This window comes from Pistacia vera, unplaced genomic scaffold (assembly GCF_008641045.1).
Source record: "Pistacia vera cultivar Batoury unplaced genomic scaffold, PisVer_v2 Contig528, whole genome shotgun sequence".
NCBI classification, from domain to species: domain Eukaryota; kingdom Viridiplantae; phylum Streptophyta; class Magnoliopsida; order Sapindales; family Anacardiaceae; genus Pistacia; species Pistacia vera.
The window spans coordinates 348,996-370,218 of record NW_022196366.1 but is presented as its reverse complement, the minus strand read 5'-3'; the positions used below and the strand labels follow the sequence as shown (position 1 = coordinate 370,218).

At 32.1% G+C, this 21,223-nt stretch overlaps 1 protein-coding gene and 3 pseudogenes across 1 annotated transcript; all 4 read right to left on the bottom strand.

Moving 5' to 3' along the window:
• Positions 1-801: 801 nt before the first annotated feature.
• Positions 802-2,301, bottom strand: LOC116107150 (annotated as a pseudogene).
• A 2,389-nt stretch (positions 2,302-4,690) lies between these two features.
• Positions 4,691-5,257, bottom strand: LOC116107149 (annotated as a pseudogene).
• Positions 5,258-5,653: 396 nt separating this feature from the next.
• LOC116107147 lies at positions 5,654-6,425 on the bottom strand (annotated as a pseudogene).
• Positions 6,426-10,392: 3,967 nt separating this feature from the next.
• On the bottom strand, positions 10,393-11,994 carry LOC116107108 (transcription factor MYB102-like). The gene is made up of 3 exons (XM_031393404.1): positions 11,763-11,994; positions 11,508-11,637; positions 10,393-11,356 (listed from the first exon to the last, which is right to left on the bottom strand). The coding sequence occupies exons 1-3, from the start codon at positions 11,893-11,895 to the stop codon at positions 10,543-10,545; spliced, it is 1,077 nt and encodes a 358-aa protein (XP_031249264.1). The 5' UTR covers positions 11,896-11,994; the 3' UTR covers positions 10,393-10,542.
• Positions 11,995-21,223: the final 9,229 nt, after the last annotated feature.

Sequence of the window (21,223 nt, the reverse complement as noted above, 5' to 3'; positions counted from 1 at the left end):
TTAACGGTTTTTTTCAATGAAATTTGTATATCTTATTATCATACAATCTTGATTCGCTCATTTCGCCATTTTTGTGGTACAATCTAGGCCATCTAATCCAGTAAATCATATTGATAGACCCTTAACCAGGTTTCCATCATTAACCAAAATTCCAAAAGGTTGCCTTATATTCGTATGAATATTCCTGTTTTTTTAAACAATCTTTTACTTTAATCTAAGAAAAAGATTTTCCGTGATATTGAAGGACATATCTTAAATTATAAAAGTTATAACTTGGTGTTGTGAAATTATTATATTGTTATTAGTATATAGTATTTGGTATTGATTAGTATAAGTAAAAATCAATCCTCGTTTCGCGTTCTTGTACTAATTCCAGGACCATCGGCCACGTTTATCGTCGGTTTCGCTCTCTTTTTTGTCTAAATTGGACACTAATTTGTATGACCACCGAGAAACTGTTTTACTAATTTCTTTTATTCCAAAGATTTTTTTCTAATTGTTTGAGCATTGGGAATCGTTAGAACTGCATCAAATAAAAATTTAAATTTGATTCGATCTTCTGAATCATTTTCTCCGTTGGGTTCTGGAAATAAAGAACGTACTTTTCTTTTTCTCTTGAAAATAATTCCTACTCAATCTATCATTGTAGTTCAAATTTGTGATAATCATTAATAAGAAGTAGATCGTGAATCTTATTATCCAAAAAATTCCTATGTTATTTGGATAGAAATTCATTTAAGATTACATGAAAATAATTTTTTCATTTCCACGAGAAGATCCTACGCGAAAGGATCATATATTTTAGCTATTATTTTTTTCAGTCTCATCATTACAAAATTTAGTCTTTTCGAGTACATCTCGGTAAGAGATCCTTTATCCAAAACTTCGATTCTACTTAGAAACTCCTTGTTTAAATTGTTCCTTTGTTTTTCATTGTTGTAACTCCAATCCTTATACAATTCATCAGAGAAGGGTTTTTCCGTTGTAAAAAAAGACTCTTTTTTGTACCATTTCCAAAAAAGTTACAAACTTTCTGGATACGTAAAAGAGATCCTTTCTTTCCATCACTTTGACATGTATAAAAAAAAATGTGCCATTTCATTTATTCCAGCATGTTCAAATTGATTCTTTTTTATTTTTATATCGAAATGGACGATTCCATCGTTTATAGTCGAAAAGAGTGCACAAAGGTTTTTCAAACCAATAATATTTTTTCTTTATTGTTACTTTTCTTTAACTATTTCTAACTTCGCATTTCTTGATTCCCATCCAGATAAGAAGTTTCATAAACTGGCTCTATTTTATCGCATGTTTCTTTAAATTGAAAGTGGAATTTATGCTTTTTTTTTTTTTTTTTTTTTTCCTTTCCATTCACTCGGATCTCTTCTGTTTCCTCGATTTTGTCCGATCCTCCTTTCTTTTCAAAAAAAAAGAGAAAGAAGGATATTCTTCCGTGGATACCTCTTGTTCCTGTTTAGTCCCCCTCGTTTTGAAAGCCGTTTCTATTTCTCCATCAGTTCCTTCGCACTTTCCTCCCTTTTTTGCCTTTCAAATGTTGCTTTCACTCAGTTTCTTAGTAAAAAGTGTTGACGGTATTCTGCCTAAATGTAGATAAAGGTATAATTAAGAGAATACTAAAGATTCAGCCATAGAATTTCTCATTCTGACACAAGGTACTTATAGATCGAATAGTACATTAGACCTAATGAATTCTTTTGCTGTATCCAAACTAATACAATCCAACCCATTTCATGAATAAAATGTGACAAATTAACCAACCAACAAAACTACTTGTTCAAATAAACATCTTGTTGTTGCATCGAACATAGAAATGTTGACTAATCTGGCTAAACATTGAACTTGGAAAATGATGGTTGAATAATTGAAAAATATTATTCAGGAATACACATTGAATGCTAAGATTCACCATTAATATTTTGATAGTAGATCCATAATCAAAAAAGTGTTTGTGATTGTTCCAAAAAAATGAAACAAAGATACTAGGCTGTGGAGCAGAGAGATCTGTGCATGATCGTAGCAAGCAAGACTCTCACCTAACTTCTGCTCAGTCCTCAAACAAGGCTCATGCGTGACAGCCAATATTTTACTTATTTATCAAATTGCTTTTACAGATAATATAAACTAATGCAATAGCTAACATAAAGACCCAAAAGTGAATTTGAATCTTGGATTCACATGAAATTGCCACTTCTGCATCTCTCTAGAAACGTCACAGTTTCAATTTGTTTATTGCAAACCCAATGATTTTAAAACAAAATCTTTATTCTTTGCATATTCCATTTCAACAAAGGACAAAATAACAAACATATGCAGGTTCCATCACAGAAGATAGAAACGTGAAAACTCTAAAGTAATAATCACAAGGTAAAGAGATGTATTAGTTTAAAGACAAACATAAAGCGTCAATCAAGCAAAATTATTCCACCAAAAAGGTCTCTTTGTGGAAAGCTTTACCGTCTCGACTACCTATACTAAAAGCCTTTTCTTTCTTTTATATTTTTCTTTTATCTTTTTTTTCAAACCTTTATTTCTCTTTCACTTTGGGTTCTGGCCTTCTGGGATGCAGGGTCCCTTAGTTTCAGTAATTGTTACAGAAAAAGGTGTTAGACCATGTAAATTATAGTATTATAATATCAAAGCTAGATTAGATTCAAAAGACCCACTCCAGAAAGAAAAGAAAATGAGATTAATGTGTCTCAAAAGATAGAATTTTTTTGTAAAGCTATATTGGTAATTGAGCCAGTAAAGTGGGAAGAAAAAGAGTAATAATAGAGTCGTGAATCCGGGTAGACGGACCCAGATGTATTAGCAATGTGTACGGTTACTGGAGGGTTTTGGTTAGCCTTAGAAGGGGCATGGTGGGTGGTGTGGTTTGGTGAGTCTGACTCTTGACCCCAGCTCTGGCTTCTTTTCAAACATTTTGGCTGCAAAAGTTTGTCATATGTTTGGCTATTGCCTTGCATGCCCCTCCTTTAAGGTCATGGATAAATAATTGGAGAGAAGATTATTCACAAAATGCGCCCATGTGAGAAGACCATTGCAAATTACAGGTCAGAGTTATCATAATGGTAGGCTTCATGATGTTGAGAAACTTGGAGAGGCTTGATATGAGTCAAGCTGTTAAAATTTTGAATAAGATTTTTCCGGAAATTTTCGTTATAATTTGCCTGCATAAACACTACTAAAGTCCTAGACAGTTTTACCAGATCATGACAAACTTACAAAGGTAAAGGGGTCCATGTTAATGTCATTTTTGCTCTTTTGTAATTTGCGACCCCTGTCTTTATCTTTCAAAGAAGAGCCCACGCCCGCATAAGTATTAAAAAGCATGGTAACAACCAGATGCCAAAGCCTGAACGTCTACAATCTGGTTGCACGAAAAAATGTTATTAAAAGCTGAATTTAAAGTATCTTGTTTACTAGTGCTCTCACAGAAATTTAAAGGGACTTGGATGCTTTTAAATTGATAAAGAAAGAGCTTACCAATATCTTTGAATTTTGTAAAAATACCCATTTACAACATTAGGAAACCAAAATTAACAATGAAGAGGTCATTGACCTGTTTCTTCATTACTTAAAAGCGAAGGTGTTTGGTGGAAGAGGTGAAAAGAAAGAAGTTTGGTGGAAAAGGAGTACTATATTAAATTTAAATTGGCACTATTCTTATGACCAATGAAATACCTATGGTTTGATATAGAAAAATTGTCCATTATTTTTCACAGACAGACGAGCCAGTTCGATAATCACTATTCCCTTTTTCATCAATTCATAAGAGTTAAATCCTCTTAGTCATCAAAATATCCAAGACGCATTTCTCCCCTTCGAATATAGGATATAATAATTTCTCTTGGATTATCAGTTGGAGTAGGAGACAATTGATTTGGATATGTTCATTAGCTTTTCATTTAAAGAATTATCCCATCTCAACTGAAAATGAAAATATTTTTAGTAAGAAATGAAGCTCTGCTTCTGTGTTGCTTTTGTATTGCTTTTTCTTTCTACGTTTTTTCATGTCAGATCCGCATAGTTTCTTCAACTCTTTTTCTTAGTTTGAGGAACTGAACAGACTTACTTGGTTTTGTGCATTGATCTGGAATTTCCTGGCTTGCGGTTTCTTTTCTTCTTGACTTCCATTGTCTAATTCAAGATAATTTTTTTGATTCGATGATATAAAAAGATATTCATTTTTCTTTCAGTTCTCTTTTATTACCATTTGCATTTCCGTTAAAATCGAAAAGAAGTAATTAGATTGGTATGATCCATGGTTTCATTTTTAGCATTAAAAAGTAGACACAATTCTGGGAAGAACCAAAGCTCCCGATTTGATATAAGACTATTTAGTATTTTCCGTGATATTGAAGGACAAATCTTAAATTATAAAAGTTAATAACTTGGTTTGTGATAATTCTTTTTATATTTGTTATTAGTATAAGTATCGGTATTGGATTAGTATAAGATAAATCAATACTCGTTCGCGTTTTTGTACTAATTCCAGGACCATCCGCCACGTTTCTGTCAGTTCGCTCTCTTTTATCTAAATCAGAAAATAATTTGTATGACCACGAGGAAATGTTTTACTAATTTCTTTTATTCCCATAGATTTTTTTTAATTGTGAGCATTGGGAATCGTTAGAACTACATCAAATAGAAATTTTAATTTTGATCGATTCTAAATCAATTTCTCCGTTTGGGTTCTGGAAAATAAGAATGTACTTTTCTTTTCTCTTGAAAATAATTTTCTACTCAATCGTCTATTGTTTGTTCAAATTCATGATAATCATTAATAAGAAGTAGACCATGAATCTTATTTATCCAAAAAATTCCTCTGTATTGGATACAAGTTTCATTAGGATTACAAGTGAAAATAATTTTTCATTCTTCCACGAGAAGATCCATACGCGAAAGGATCATATATTTTAGGTATGTTTTTTTTAGTCCATCATTACAAATTAGTCCTTTTTTTCGAGTACATCCGGGTAAAAGATCTTTTATCCAAAACTTCGATTCTAATTAGAAACTCGTGTTAAATTGTTCCTTGTTGTTCATTGTTGTAACTCCAATGCTATACAATTCATCAGAGAAAAGTTTTTTCTGTTGTAAAAAAAGACATTTTTTTTTTGTATCATTTCAAAAAAGTTGACAAACTTGTGGATACGTTAAAGAGTCCTTTCGTTTCCATCACTTTGACATGTATAAAAAAAAAAAAAAAGTGTGCCATTTCATTTCTTACAGATGTTCAAATTGATTCTTTTTTTTTTTTTTTTAATATCGAAATGGACAATCCCTCATTTAGTCGAAAAGAAGAGTCACAAGAGGTTTTTCAAACCATAATAGATATTTTTCTTTATTTGTTACTTGTTACTTTTCTTAACTATTCTAAATTCACATTTTCTTGATTCCCATCAGATAGAAGTTTCATAAACTGGGCTATTTATCTCATGTTTCTTTAAAGTGAAAGTGAAATTTATACTTGTTTTTTTTTTTTTTTTTCCTTTTTCACTGGATCTCTTCTGTTTCCTCGATTTTGTCTGGATCCTCTTTTCTTTCCAAAAAAGGGAAGGAGAAGATTCTCTCCGGGATACCTTTGTTCCTGTTTAGTCCCCTTGTTTGAAAGTCGTTCTATTTCCCTTCGTTATTCGCACTTTCGTCCCTTTTTGCCTTTCAAAGATTCTTTCACTTTCAGTTTCTTAGTAAAAATGGGTGATGGTATTCTGCCAAATAGTAGATACAAGTAATAAATAAGATAATACTAAAGATTCGAGCCATAGAATTTCTCATTCTGACACCAGGTACTTATTAGATCGAATAAGTACATTAGAATAATAGAATTCTTGTTGTATCCAAACTAATACCAATCCAACCCATTTCATGAATAAATGTGACCAATTAACCAACCAAAAAACTACTTGTTACAAATAACACTGTTGTTTCATCGAAACATAGAAATTTGCAATCTGGCTAACATGAACTTGGTAAAATGAAATGGTTGAATAATTAAAAAATGAGATTATTAGGATTACGCATTGAATGCTAAGATTACACATTGAATTTCTGATAGTAGATCCAAATCAAAAAGTGTTTGTGAACGTTCCAGAAGAAATGAAACAAAAGATACGTAGAGTTATGATAGTTATTGTATGAGGTCTACCCAATGCTAGATGCAGAGGCGCATAATAGATCGATATGAACAATCATGAGCTATCCTAATAAAACCAGTTGTTGTGATACACTTCTCCGATTCTTCTTCTCTTTTTCCATAACCCGAGCTCAGAGAAGGAAGAGATAAGAAGGCCTTATGGAGAAGTGTGGTCAGAAATCCATAATAGAGTTCGACCACGACGATGAATGATTATCTTCATGTATAAGGATACTAGATTACCTAGTATAAAAGATTGAAAAATCATCACAAACCTCCCCTTTTTCTGTTCTATTTCAATTTTGGATTATTTATGGTGATTTTGCAACTTTTGATGAATTTTGAACTTTGCATATATAGAAATAGAAACAGATATACTAGAAACGACATCTTATGTCAATGACACCAAGGGATATTAAATGAATGGATGGATATGGACGAATATAATGAAATAGAGCGCTTTGAGGTTCCCATGAAACGAGGCATGGAGAGCCACTACGAAGAAGTTCCGGAGTTACGAAGGAAACTTGAGTTCATATTGGTCATGGGTTGAGAATGGAAATTGAACTTTATGAGATAGAATCTCCCGCTATCCTTAGTAGCTTAGTGGTAGAGCGGTCGCTGTTAACTGATTGGTCGTAGGTCGAAATCCTACTTGGGGAATTTGATTCATCTGAATTAAAGAATTTAGAATGTTAGAATGAAGAGTTCGCTTGACTTAAAAGTATCTTGTTACTAGTGCTCTCACGAAATTTAAAGGGACTTGGAGCTTTTAAATTGATAAAGAAAAGCTACCTTAATATCTTGAATTTTTAAAATACCCATTTACAAACATAGGAAACCAAAATTAACAATGAAGAGGTCATTGACCTAGTTATTTCTCATTACTTAAAGCGAAGTGTGTTTGGTGGAAGAGGTGAAAAGAAAGAGTTTGGTGAAATTCACATAACTTTTGCACAACTTTTAAGTCTTAATTAAACCATCAATCATGCTAAAAGGAACATAATTTTGAATGATAGAAAGTAGTAGGTAAGAAAGACTGCATTATGGACTTTCCTGGAGTCGCTATTTAACTTTTCAAAGCCCTACAACCATCCAATCATATAAGCAAATCCTGCATTTTATTTTGGCAAAAGCATTGATCTAGCACAAGAATGAGCACTCAGTCTCAGTTTAAAATTAATATGGAATGGAGACAAAAGAATTATTAATGCAAATCATCAAGGTACCTTTCCCTCTAGTGATTACTGGCCTCATTGCGGTTCTAGATGGAAACAGCACTATCAAATGATATATTATCATGTAGTTTTATATATAAAATGACTTGGTAAATAGTATCTGGTTCCCCATTCTCTGCAGCCGCGATATAATTATTGAATAGAGAGTCCACAAATTTATAAGCAAAAATTGAATCTCATTTTGGTCCCATATATGAGAAGAAAGAAATTTAATCATTCTACAATCAGCAAGTACACATCCTTTGAAGGCTTCCCACTTCTTTAATCAATCAAGAAAAGCCATATAATTAAGTTTTTTTGAGTAGGTGGTCTTAATTAATCTTCAAAAGAGTGGTGATTACGGGATAATGAAACTGAAAATTACAAGTTAAAGAAAAGGAATAGGAAGAAAAGTAATATGAAAAGGATGATAAACATTTTCTTTTTAAGATTAAAGCAAACCAAGTGTATAAGGTAATCAAAAGCAAAAGATGCATTGCTTAATTATTCTCACTTTATGGTTGCCTTGTAAGGATCTTCAAAAGTTTTCATAATTTAAGCTAAAAGTTGACAATTATGTCACAATCTATAATTATAGACATCGAGAAGATAATGTTGACGGAAACCTTTATCTTCAATATTAGATAATTATGTATACGCAAACTGTATGGGTCATGGCCTCCAGGCCCATTAAAAACCAAGGAGTAATGCTAAATGGGCAATCCTATTTTCTAAACTCCAATTTACATGAAAATTACTGTTTAATTCTTTCTTTAATCTATGATTTATATTAGCCTTTAAAGGAAGGTTACAATAGGTTGATTTTCGGCAAGTTTGGGTTATTTTGAATAACGATCAATTTTAAAAAGAATTCATGTATAAGAGTAATTAAGAATTTAATTATCCTTGCAATTCTATTTGATATTTAATCCGTAAAGCAATAATATGTGTCCCATCATCCATCACTAACTATTGGTAGCTGATCTATTGAGGCCACTCTTTTTTCTTTTGCCTTTCAGACAAGCAATCAATTTGACCAGGGAAATGAAACTAGTACAAGCCAGGCCAAAAAACAGGCCAAGAAAGAATAATCAAATATGAGTGGTACTTTTTTGACCTAAAATAGAGTTTAATTCATTTTTAGTAGTGAATCAATAAATTAAAGAATAAGTAATCAAATATGGTTGAACAAGATCAGTTATAAGACCTTATTTGTTCTGGCATCAAACCGACTTATTCCGTTTCTTTTTCTGATTTGATTCTTATCTTTTTCAAATGATTCTAATTTTGGTCCCATAAGCTAAATAATGAGAGAAATTAATGTCACTCTCTTTGTCATATATCAAAAGAGTCATCCGGTTGGTGAGCCATATTATGTGATGAGCACCTTTTGTACTTCACAAATTATGGTTCTTTTGACCGGTGGCGACGTGTAACTTATAAATGGAAGAAATATTTACAAAGTCTTCAGAAACACAAATAAAAGAACAAGTGATAATATATGTGAACATGATCTTACAATTTTATCCGTAGAATAACACTCTGTCACGTGCTTAATTGATAATTGATTCTTGGGATTGTTTTCAATTTTCAGTCATGCGATGAAATTTACTAGAGAGATCTCTACGAAATCACTTTTATTACACTTCATATGTATTTATACAAGTATAATGGTTATATTGTATTAAACATGCATAAGGACTTACTCAAAAGCTACAACCTTTCACTTGTATCAATTCTATTCTATACCAATATGAAATGGACCAAAGTATATGAGAATGAGATATCGTCTTCTATTTTCTCTCCTTTACCTAATCATAATGTAAAAGCGTTTCATATTCGTATTTCCACGTGATCTTTTATACTTACAGCCTTATAGGGGATTAAGTAATAGGGCATGTAAGAACAAGAAGGCACTTTTTGTTCTTTGAATTTAAAGGACAAAACGACCTTTGGAGAAGCTGATTACGGCCAACAAAGCCTTTTATGCGTGGGCGGCGAGACTAAAAGAAGAAGAAGAAGAAGAAGAAAGTGATGATGATGACGAGATGATGATAAGATAATTGCGTAATTAAAATGAATTGCCATATAAGAGTGCCAGCTTGGTTGTTAGTTTTTAGATCATGTGTGCACGCCTCTGTCATCATGCAATAAGAACCAGATATTAATTAAAAGAAGAAGAAAAAACAGAAAAGGTCGTTGATCCGAAACAAATTTTATTTAAAAGTTTAAATTTGAATAATAGTGGACTATTGTCTGTTACCATTTTCTTTTTTTCTTTGAAACTTTAATAAATACATAACTAGTGTTTTTGTTTCCAAACATATTATTAGGAAAATGATACGTCAAATCTTTAAAAATACAAAATTCAATTTTCCTTTTCCATCCTACAACATGAATTATAGATTTCTTCATCTACAGTTCAGAGGAATGGATTGTTCGCCAAAAGAACTGTAGAAAATAAATAAACCAAAGGAAAAATCTTTTTTGCATTTCCTTTCGGCTCCCATTTATCATAAAGCTGAAATGTCCGGTATTAATGGGGTGCTTCTTTCAGAATTAACTAACTTAGAAACGGTAGTCACGGAAATTAGAAATTTTAAGCAGAATGTATTATCCTGACAATAGCAAAGACTCGATCAAGAAATCTATGTGAAAAACGTTCTTACCTTTTGCCTTTTGGCTATTTCATTTATTTACACAATAGCTTTTTAATAGTTATAACTTGAGTTTTTCAAGTAAATTAACAAAGGGCCAAGAAAGCCTAGTTAATCAGCTGATTTCTTCTTATTTTGCAGCATCAACTCTAATAATTATTAGATCACTATGACTTGGATTAGAAAAGTTGGGAAAGGCTAACTTTTCCACAAAGAATAAGATAAAGATCAAACAGATTATAACCATTGTAAATTATTATTTTATTTTGGGTTCAAACAATATTAATTACTATCTCTGCATTGCATTCAGCTATGGAGTGTTGATCAGAATAAGGATTAAGGATAATAATGATAATGATGATAGGACAATGACTATGGTAAACTGTTATTGAAAAAATAACAAAGAATTCCACTTATCAACAAGACAACAACAACTAATACAAAACCAAAACCAAACCCTAATTCACAAGGATAGTTTTCATTACAAGTCTCACATGCACTTACACAAAATTTACAAGAAATCACTAATATCCAAACTCTCTGGAATTTCAAACTTCAACAAGCTGCTGCAGTAGCTTTCTCTCTCATCTTCGGGGCTGCTATTGATGTATGTGGATGATGAATTCAACGGAGTCGGGCTTGATAACGGCGTTGACATAACAGAATCAAAGCTAAAATTTTGGTTTCCGTTGTTGAGTGATTGGAAACTTGAACCTTCAGAAGTAACAGGAATTGTGGGGTTTGAGCTACAAAACATGTGATTTGGTTCCGAAACAAAAGTTTCAGTTAAACTTGAAGGTATCAAATTCTCTTGGAAATTTTGGCTGCTCAAGTTTGTCAAGTTTGACAATAGCCCTTCCAGATTGGCTTGCATGAGTTGCGTTTGATCAAAATTTGAAGTACAAATTGCATTAGATGTGGTGCAATTTGAAACTTCTGGAATATGAGTTTGAAACTGATCGTTTACTTGGGAAGTAATTGGTGTCTGGTTTTGCAGCTGAGGAATATTGCAAAGTTGGTTTTGCTGGAGATACTGCATAACTGTTTCTGGGTTTTCTTGCTTTAATGATAAAAGGGTAGAAGCTAGCCTTAACAGTTCTGGGTTTAGGAGAGCTTGAGCACCAAACAGGTTTGACACATTGAGAAGTGAAGAGTTGCACAAAGTTGATCTAAGAAGTGTTGATAGGTCAAGAAGATCAAGGCGAGGAGCATGAGTCACAGGATCAATCCCGTTTCTAAGAAGCCTCTTCCTGATATGAGTGTTCCAGTAGTTTTTGATTTCATTGTCGGTCCTTCCTGGCAAGCGAGCGGCAATAGCTGACCACCTATAATGGAAAAAAAAAAAGTATGTGAGCTCCAAAAATAATCATTTCCACGGAGTTGCTAACCTAACATATATGCGTATACTTTCTTGACTATACTTATACTGTATATTATCTTTAAAAATTGAAAATTATTGGAAAATCATGGCCATACTTGTTGCCCAAGATGCTATGCAACTGGATTATGGTCTCTTCTTCTTCAAAAGAAAATCTTCCTCTCTTGATATCAGGTCTCAGGTAATTAGTCCATCGAAGACGACAACTTTTTCCACATCTTTGAAGCCCTACATCATTGAATAATAAGATGTATTAGAAATAAAAAATTGATCATATCTGAAAAATCATCAAATCAAACTAATTAAATCCTGATAGTGAGAAAAAAAAAAGCAGGAGAAAGATGGATCAGTACCGGCGTTCTTAGGAAGATTTCGCCAGTTGCCTGGGCCATGCAATTGAATATAGCTGATGAGATTATGATCTTCCTCAGGAGTCCAAGGACCTTTCTTGAGTCCATTCTTATCACAGCAAGGTGCTCTTCCCATTGTGTTCTTTCTTACAAATAGTACGCACACGGTGACGTTTATAGAAGAACAAGATCGATAGTCGATAGAACTGAAAGTGTTGGCTCTGAAAGAAACAAATTGTCAATTCGTTGTTGCTTCCTCATGGAAAGATGAGCTCTATTTATAGGATTTGGTGAGAAGTGTGCGGTATTGGTTGTAGTCAAAATTATTTGGCGCCGTCCTCATGACAAGTGTATGTAATTTTCTCCATTTAGCTCAATACATGTGTGTTTGTAATATGTATGTGCCGAAGTGTTTAATTCCACAAATAACAAATGTACACAATAATAGAGCAACACGTACCCACTTATTATAAATAAAAAAGTAATTTTAAGAGCCTCTTGCTATCAATTTTAGTCGCAGTTAGGTTGATTATACCCAAATATACTTCTCATTTTTTCAAATGTAGCAAATTAAGAATACAAAAGCTAGAATACCGTATGTGAACACATGCCTTGGTTTCTTTTCTTTTAATCCACTCCCTAGCTTTTACATATGTGCCTAGATTCTTTAATAACATTTAAAATATTCATTTCAATAAATTAATAATTTGCCCTTTGTATTCAATTTCGTAAGTTTGGAGTTCGAAATAAATTATCCATGCAAATTGAATGAAGTATATTCGTTATTATTATATGGAATGAGTTAAATTTATTCTTGATCATTTTATGAATTTGGTATGAGTTCACTTCGGTTTTGAATTGAACTTATCGTAAAAAAAAATTAAAAAAAAAAAAAAAAAAAAGTTAGCAAATTAAATTGAATTTAACACTTGAAAAAAGACTGAACATGAACTAATTGTGCTTTCGGATTGACCAAAACAGTGATACAAAAACAGCAATCCTCTGGGGTTGACTTTTTTCTTTTTTACATTTCCACAGTGAGAAAATTGGACGGTAAGGTAGGCAGGTCCCGCCTTAATCCTTATCAAGAAGGAAAAGTTTTTCCACTGTTCTATTGTCTTTTTTCTCCAAAATTTTGAATTTATTTGCCTTCAAGGCTTTATCTATGTTAGCTGTCAGTCATCAGCTTAATTGGTCTTATGATTAGCTGCAACAACTAATATATATATAACTATCATGAAAATCACAATCATTCTGTGACTATATGTAGAATACGTTATAAATTTGAACATGCTATGAGGAAAAAATATGGTTAATTACAATTTACGCTTCATCATGCATATTCATTATTATTACTATTTCACATATTAAAAGATTATAAGATCATTTTCATGATCTAATTTCCTATATAAGATTTGTATTCGAATACAAACTCAAATTGAAAATGTATCACAAATTCACAATCGACATAAAGCTTGATTTGATTGTATAGTCAACAGGGAAAGTCTTTTCACAATGCTTTCAAATATATTTTTTTTCAACATGTGTTTAAAAAAATGGTCTGAATCGATTGCAGGAAACTTCACTGTGCATTTCCAAATGTTCTCTGGTAAAGCAAATAATTATATGATATTGTTGTGTCACCTACTGAGAAACACGTGGATTTCTACAGAACGAAAAGTGCAAATCTTTCCAAGCTGGAACTAGGTTGCTTTAAACCATTCAAATCTCACCACGTAGCATGTGATGCCAGGTGTCCTCTCTACTTCCAACCAATAAAGTCAACTATCTTCGTTACTTTCCTTTCTCTGTGACAATTGTCCATTATAGGCACAAGTGTATTCCTTCCTTCTTCTGCAGACGCATATATGAAGCTAGCTTTTTATTTTTAGATTGAATTCAAAGTCATTGAAAATCTGGTGTTTTTTTCATCCAACTCTATCTAACAATACAGCCAATGGTCAAATGCTTTTATATTATCTACTGAGATTTGCCCTATTGTCAAAACACTGTTTTCTTCAGCTTGCTTGTGCCACATTTTCACCTTTCTTTATTGTCTTCCCAGAAAACTCTCTAGAAGAACATGAACAACTGTTTTAATTTTAGATATAGAATTACAATTACTAGCCATTTCATTACTATAACGTCTTGATTACATGTGTTTCTTTAGCGTTTACTAACAGATTATAAAAGTGATTTATCATGTAAATCGAAATCTTGATTAATTAAATCTTTTGCCCCCCTGTTTGTTGTCTAGAGACAGACATTTCCTTATCCAAACATTACAGATAAGCTTTAGAAGATTTTACCATGACGACACATATATGCCCGTATTTAAATTAGCTAATTAATAAACAAATAAGGTACTCATTCTGATCATACAGATATAGATTCTCAACAAATTTCCCTCTATATTTTAAATCATCTCCTCCATAATTTAATTTGTGCTTACATAATATACTTGTTGAAACAATTACTTGTCACACATCTGGGTGATTTACTTGTACATGCATGGCTTACCCAATATAGTCATTATCGTCTATGGAGTTGACCTGAATATATATTATAATAGAAATTATGGTAGTTATACAAATGTTGTTAAATTATTGTTGAGATGTGTCGAAGAGATCCAACAAACTTTGAATATTAATGTCTTTTTTTTCTTAATCTCTGCAAGGTATCATCTTTTGAGTTTACAAGTTAAAAGTACTAATAAAGTTCGTGTGGATGGGCGTAACGCTTTATAAATTATTATTATTATTAAGGCAGTTCATGCACTTTTTTTAAATCTATCCTACGTACGCATGCAAGATATGGTATCCACAGAATCAAGTTTGTACTACAAATTCTAAAACGTATAGAAAAGTAGTAATATATTATTCGGGAGAAGATGAACCTGCCTCTTTTCCTGTCAGTCGTTGAATTATAATATTATATACGTTCATGATCAGGACACGTGGCAAAGCAATGTGGTGGAAGTGACAATTATGCATGGCGATATTACACGTAGAGGATGTTGTTAAACATGTTGGTGTCAATCCATCGGCTTGTGTTTTGCCAACTTTCTAGTTTCTACATGTTTATAAGGTGATAGGGTTAACAGTAATTATGTCATAATTACGCGTGATTTTTAAGTATATTTCTTATATTCTAAGGCAGCATGTTAGCGTAACAAAAAGGATAACAATCTATTATACCTTTAGGATTGGTAAATAAGTCTAATGTAAACTTAAGTCATAAAATTTAAAGATAAAATCTGAATAATTATTGAATAATATCCAAAAACAAATAAGTTTATATAAGATGACAACCAACCATAACAAGACTCCTAATAAAGAAGGAAATAAAATCTAAATTATATATATATAAGAAATCCTAAAATAAAATAAGAAATAATAAAGATAGGTTGACAAATACTTCTCACAAACGTTGACATAGCAGCTCGTAATTGGTCAGACATGGCCCATTGCGAGCTGACCAATTACGAGCTGACACGTCGCGTTTGTGAGAGAAAGTTAGTGAGAATGGTTTGTAAGTGTAGTATTACTGAATAGGAAATACACACATAAAACTTAAACTGTCCCGAAACACATCAAAACTATGGATTCCCCAATTGGGATATCCAGTTACCATGTTGTCGGCCTCGAAACAAGCTTTCCGTTGATATTTTATGGGCACTGTGACTTCTTCTGGATCAAAAGTTATAATTGTTTTAAGTTGACATGTCCATTTTAGATTTAAGATTTTTTGGACCGTGTGTTTTGGTTTTTAACGCTCATCCGTCTCTAGAAATTCATCTGCTAGACATTCTACATCACATTCTTATCGGCATTAAGAAATTAACTTTATATTTAAGATTTGTTTCTCTTGTAATAATGTAAATAGATGTAAATTATTATTATTGCATGTTTTTATAATTTCTCATTTTAAATATATTTTTGCATGTTGCATTAATTTCGTTTATAACATGATCATGATCAACTCATAGTTATATGTCGAAAATAAATTGATTAAAATAAGAAAATTGAGATGTATAGTATTATTTCTATGTGAAATTGTTTAATTATTTTTAGTTTTCGTTCCTCCATTCATATAAATATTATTCACATAAATTTGTGTGGAAAGGTGATTTGCACATATAATATTTTATTTGAGAGAATATATTTCTTATTGTTTGTCGCTAGGAGTCGGGCCAATAATAGAACCTAGTAGTGATGACAATGGGTCGGGTCGGGACCGAGTACCCCTTGGCTCAAGCCCAAGCCCGACCTAATGACAAAGGCCTAAGCCCGGCTTGGACCCGTCATGGGTATGATAGGTAAAGCTCAAGCCTGGCCCGATGGATTTTTTGTAACCTCAGGCCCGGGTCAAGCCCACCTATTTTTATAATGTGAATTTTTAAATATTAATAAATTTCAATTTTTTTTATATTTTTAATTCTAGAAACAATTTTTAAATATTAATTTATTTTTTAATACTCATCAAATACATAAATAACTTTCCACAAAATGCATCCATCTATCGATGTAGGGTTTGAGAAAAATGAATATATTGTATATATATGTAGGACAATGTTGTAATTAAATATATAGTATAAGGTAATTTAATATAATTAATACTAAAATTGTCGGGCTGGGCCGAGCCTGAAGACATACCCAGGCTTGGCCCATACTCGAGGTTGGGCCTTAAAACCAGGCCCAGGCCTAAGCCCACGAACATCGAGTAAAGCCTAACCTTTTCGGGACTGGACGGGCTGGGCACCTGAAAATATCGGGCCCATTGCCATCTCTAGAACCTAGTTGCCGGAGGATCTAATCATGAACTTTCAAGATGTTTTGGTGAGATCCTTTCATATGAGAGCTCCTGATCGTGGGCACAATCAAAAAATAATGAGGATCTTTACCTCATAGGAGTATGATCAAGGACCCTTGCGAATTTCGGGCCATTTATATGAACTATGAAGGGATCTTTGTTGAGAGGAATTGGGACCAATCCAACTTATCAGATCAGGTAGCAAAATCGGGGCGACGCTCCTGAAACGTTGGGCTAAAATTCATGATGCATGAGCCCAATGATTCAAACCAATTGGGATATTAACATTTTTTAACTTTAAACACATTCTTTTAGACGGAGCAATAGGACTAAAGAAAGTAAGAAACCCCATTTTTGAGACATCTTATTTCAAGGTTTTTTAAAAAATTTCGAAGATAAAATAAATCAAATATAAGGGTAAAAAGGTTATTTTAATTATTTTATAAAGGAAGTTGTAATGACTAATGACAGTTGACAGAAGGTGGTATTTGAGTATTTTTTAAACATCGAGGGTGATATTGGTATAATAACCCTAAACTCGAAATCTAACCTTCAGTTTTTTAAACCTGAGGGGTGGTGGTTGTAATTAATCCTATTAACATTTATAACATTAAACACATGTTTTAGAGTGGAGGCATTGACACTCCAATAATGGACAAGAAACCTCGTTTTAAGAACTTTATTTCAAATTTTAAATTTTTTTTTTTTTCTATGATATCCCATAAATTTCATAAATGCTTTCATTTCATTTTTTTAATATTTAAAGAGTTTACATTTCATCCCTTCACTTATGTTATATATTCCATCATCATCATTCTTGAAATAAATTTGTATAATTAAATTGAATTCAGAAAAAATAAAAGTTAAAAAAATCCTTACAAATAATCTCAAGAACATAATACAATTTAGTGGTGGAAAAGTAACCCGCCTAGCCTGGCCCCGCCTGACCCGACCCGCAGCAGGTTACTCATTTTGGCGGTCGTTCTTGACTCGCCCCCAACAAAGGCGAGCCGGTTGGCCCGCCAATTTTGGGGATTGTTGGCCCAACCCGGCCTGCCAACCCTAACCCGCCGGGTTAGGCTGCGGGTCGGGTCGGGTTAACCCCTTTTTGATTTTGATTTTTTTGTTTTGTTTAATTAATTTTTCAAATGAATAATTAACAATTTATAAATAATAAATGTAATTATTTTTAGTTAACTTATTTTCAAATATCAATAATTCAATTAAATTAATTTTTTTTTGTACATTTCAAATATTAATTCAATTTTAATACATTAAAATTGTAATATAAGAAAAATTAAATTTATTCATTTATCAAAAATAAATAAGAAATTACAATAATTATCCTCGTTAAAAACCTCACCAAGAAAAACTCAATGGGACAAAAACTTGGTAAGGAAAAAAAAGTGTAATAATTGACAATAATTTACATTTACAATTTACAAACAACTAATTTTGGGGTTGACTAGGACCTCCCTCATCCGTATCATCTATATTACAAAATTAAAATAATTCTATTAAAGTATCGTCGACAACCTCATATGATCTTGATGGCTCGACCGTTCCCAATCTCGAGACATGTGAGGACTTTATCATTTTTTGTGAAGTTTAGTCCTCATTTCATTTAAAATTCTTCCACTTGCACTAAATGTTTGTTCAGATGAGACGGTTGAGACTGGAACAGCAAAAACATCCAAGGCAAGTCTTGATAATACCGGAAAAATACATTTTCTGGTTTTCCAATATTCCAAGACATCAAAGTTGGCTCTTTTTGTGGATCTGTTGGTAACGTTTCGGGGCTCCCAAATATTATTGAAGCTCGTTACTCTGTGACTGCATGACGGACAGTAGATTCGTTGTTGCCGTTGGTGCTTTTGAAGAGGAGGTTGTGCCGGTGCTTCGGGTTCGGTTCCTCTTCAGCCTATTAATGCACTTCAGGTGTAGAATGCTTCATTTGTTTCTTCTGATGCAACTTCCGTGTGTATTTCTGTCTTTGCGGGTTCCCATACCTGTTTCATATTGGAAATATACCTCTGCAAGACAATTTTTTACCTCTCCATTTTGATTGACAAATGCTAAGTTTTGTAAATTTCAGTTAATGTCTCTAAACCATTTTCTAAACCTTCTTGTTTAATTCAGGATCAATTGACACCTAAACAATAAAGAAAAGGAATGGGTTTAAATATTTTAAAAAACTTTTTTCCATTGCCTTTATTGGTTCTTTTAAAATTTCATTGTTTTTGTTTTTTGTAAATAACTCTGAAATTTTTATATTTGTATGTATTACCAATGGACGTTAGGATATACATACCAGAAAATTGCAAAGTGGATTGGTAAAATTTTTAAAAAGAATGAAATATTTTAGCTATTTGCCAATCATTTTCTATTAAATAATGAAGACCTCTATATTTGCTACAAATAACTAATAATTAGCATAAGGTAAACATGAATCAAGCATTAAATAAGTATTATTCCATCTAACAAGCATGTCTATATAAAAGTTATAGGAGACATATTGATTTTATACAAGCATCTTGAAATTCAGCATTTCTTTTATTACTACCAGTAATCCGCTAAACAATCTCTAATTCTATCATATTTTTCTTTAATTGTTTTCATACCACTTTTCACAATTAATTAATAACATGACATGCACAACTTGTGTGAAAAAACTTCAAATTGTTATGTTAAGGATAATTACTTTGAAAAAAACCTATAGCTTTACTATTAGAACTTGCATTATCTAAATGAAACTTATCACTTTAGTAACAATATCATAATCTTCTAAAACTTCAACAATTTTATTATAAATTTGTTGACCACTAGATCTACATCCATTAATCTAAATTCTAATAAAGATTTATTTAATTTACATTCGTTATCAAAATAATGACTAGTCACACAAATATAATCTTATTTAGCTCTACCACTCCAATATCGGTAGTTAGAGCCACTAACTGACAAGTATGTATTTATTTTTTAATTCTAATTTCATTTTCTTAAACAATTTTATTAAATCATTTCTAGTTGCAGTTTTAGAACAACTTTTAAATCCTGGAAAAAATGAATTTTTATAAATCTTTCAAAATATTTATCTTCAGCCATATTAATAGGTTGATCATTGCAGCAATATATAAAGCTAATTGTTCCATATATACATCAGAATTATAACGCCAAGTAATACCCATATTAGTTATTTAAGTTTGATTGGTTTCTCTATTTCCGTGTGAGCAATATGTTTATTAGCATGCCTTTTAAAATACTATACCATTACCTGAACGCTTTATATATTTCCACAATCTTGCATTTTGCTTTCTTCACTTGAACTCCATTTTCTACCTCGTAAAACTTATCGAAATGCGTCCAAACGTCTGATGTGTGTCTGTCGTCGTCTTCAACAGTAGTTGATAACCCGCTTCAGCTTGAGATGAAGTTGGAAGAGGACGACGATTACAGACAACTTCTAGAACCACGGGGGAGCTTAGGTGGGGCGCGTGGGGAGGAATCGGGGGCATATTTTGAGGTGTATCGGATTCTGAGACCGGGAAAGTGGGACTATTTGAATCTCCTCCTGTATTCATGTTAGTAAATTCAGCGGGACTAGGACTAGGATAGTAGTTTCCTTCCTCATTGAAATTGATAAAAGAGAAATATATATCCATTGTAGTTGAAAAAAAAAATTGATGTAGAAGAAATAAAAAATTAAAGAAGGAGAATTGGAATATGAAAAATTGGAAATATAAATTGAAAATTGCAAAAACTAATAAAAATTAAAATAAGAGCAAATTGATAACAAAGAGATTAAGAGAATAATTGAGAGATTTCAATAAAGACTAGAGATTAGAGAGAATGAGAGAATTTGAGTTGTGAGAAAATATGAGAGTTTAGGGCCAATTTATAGAAAAAATTGGGAAAACAAAATGACGAAAAAAACCTCTCCAACTGCTATAAAACGACTATATTTCAAGGGTAAAAAGGGAATTCAAAAAAACAAATAAATTTTAGTTTTTTTTTTAATTTTTTTGGGCCAAACCCGACGGGTTGGCTGTTGCAACCCGCAGGTCAACCCGATGGGTTGGCGGTCCTTTCTTAGAAAGGACAAAATTACAACCCGCGGGTCGTCGAGTTGTCATATAGCAACCAGGTCCGTCCAGGGGTTGCATGCAACCCACCCTTTTGGTGGTCCGGGCTGAACCCTCTTTGTAACATGATATATTATATTGCAAATCGTCTTCTATCATTAAACTATTTTTTTTAAGAATGATTTGAATAACATAAAAAAAAAAAATTTGGGTTTACAGGATAATAATGTCAAAAGTAGTTGTAAAAAATAGAAAATAATATTAATTTTAATAATTTAATATAGAGATAAAGTTGTCACAATGAAATTTATTTTAATCTATTAGTGGGGTACCAATACGTCCACTTCATACTTTAATATTCCTTTATTCAACCAAATCAGAAGACTACTACATAATTTCATAATGATGATAAAGTTTACCACTTCTCTTCAAAGATTCAATCACATCACACTGCTCTTCATGATATCAATTAGGTTGGTTCATTCTTAATTTTTTTTTTTTATTTTTTTTTTTTTACCAGAGATGTTTAGGTCAATTTATACATACTTTGATTAATCACTCGATCCCAAA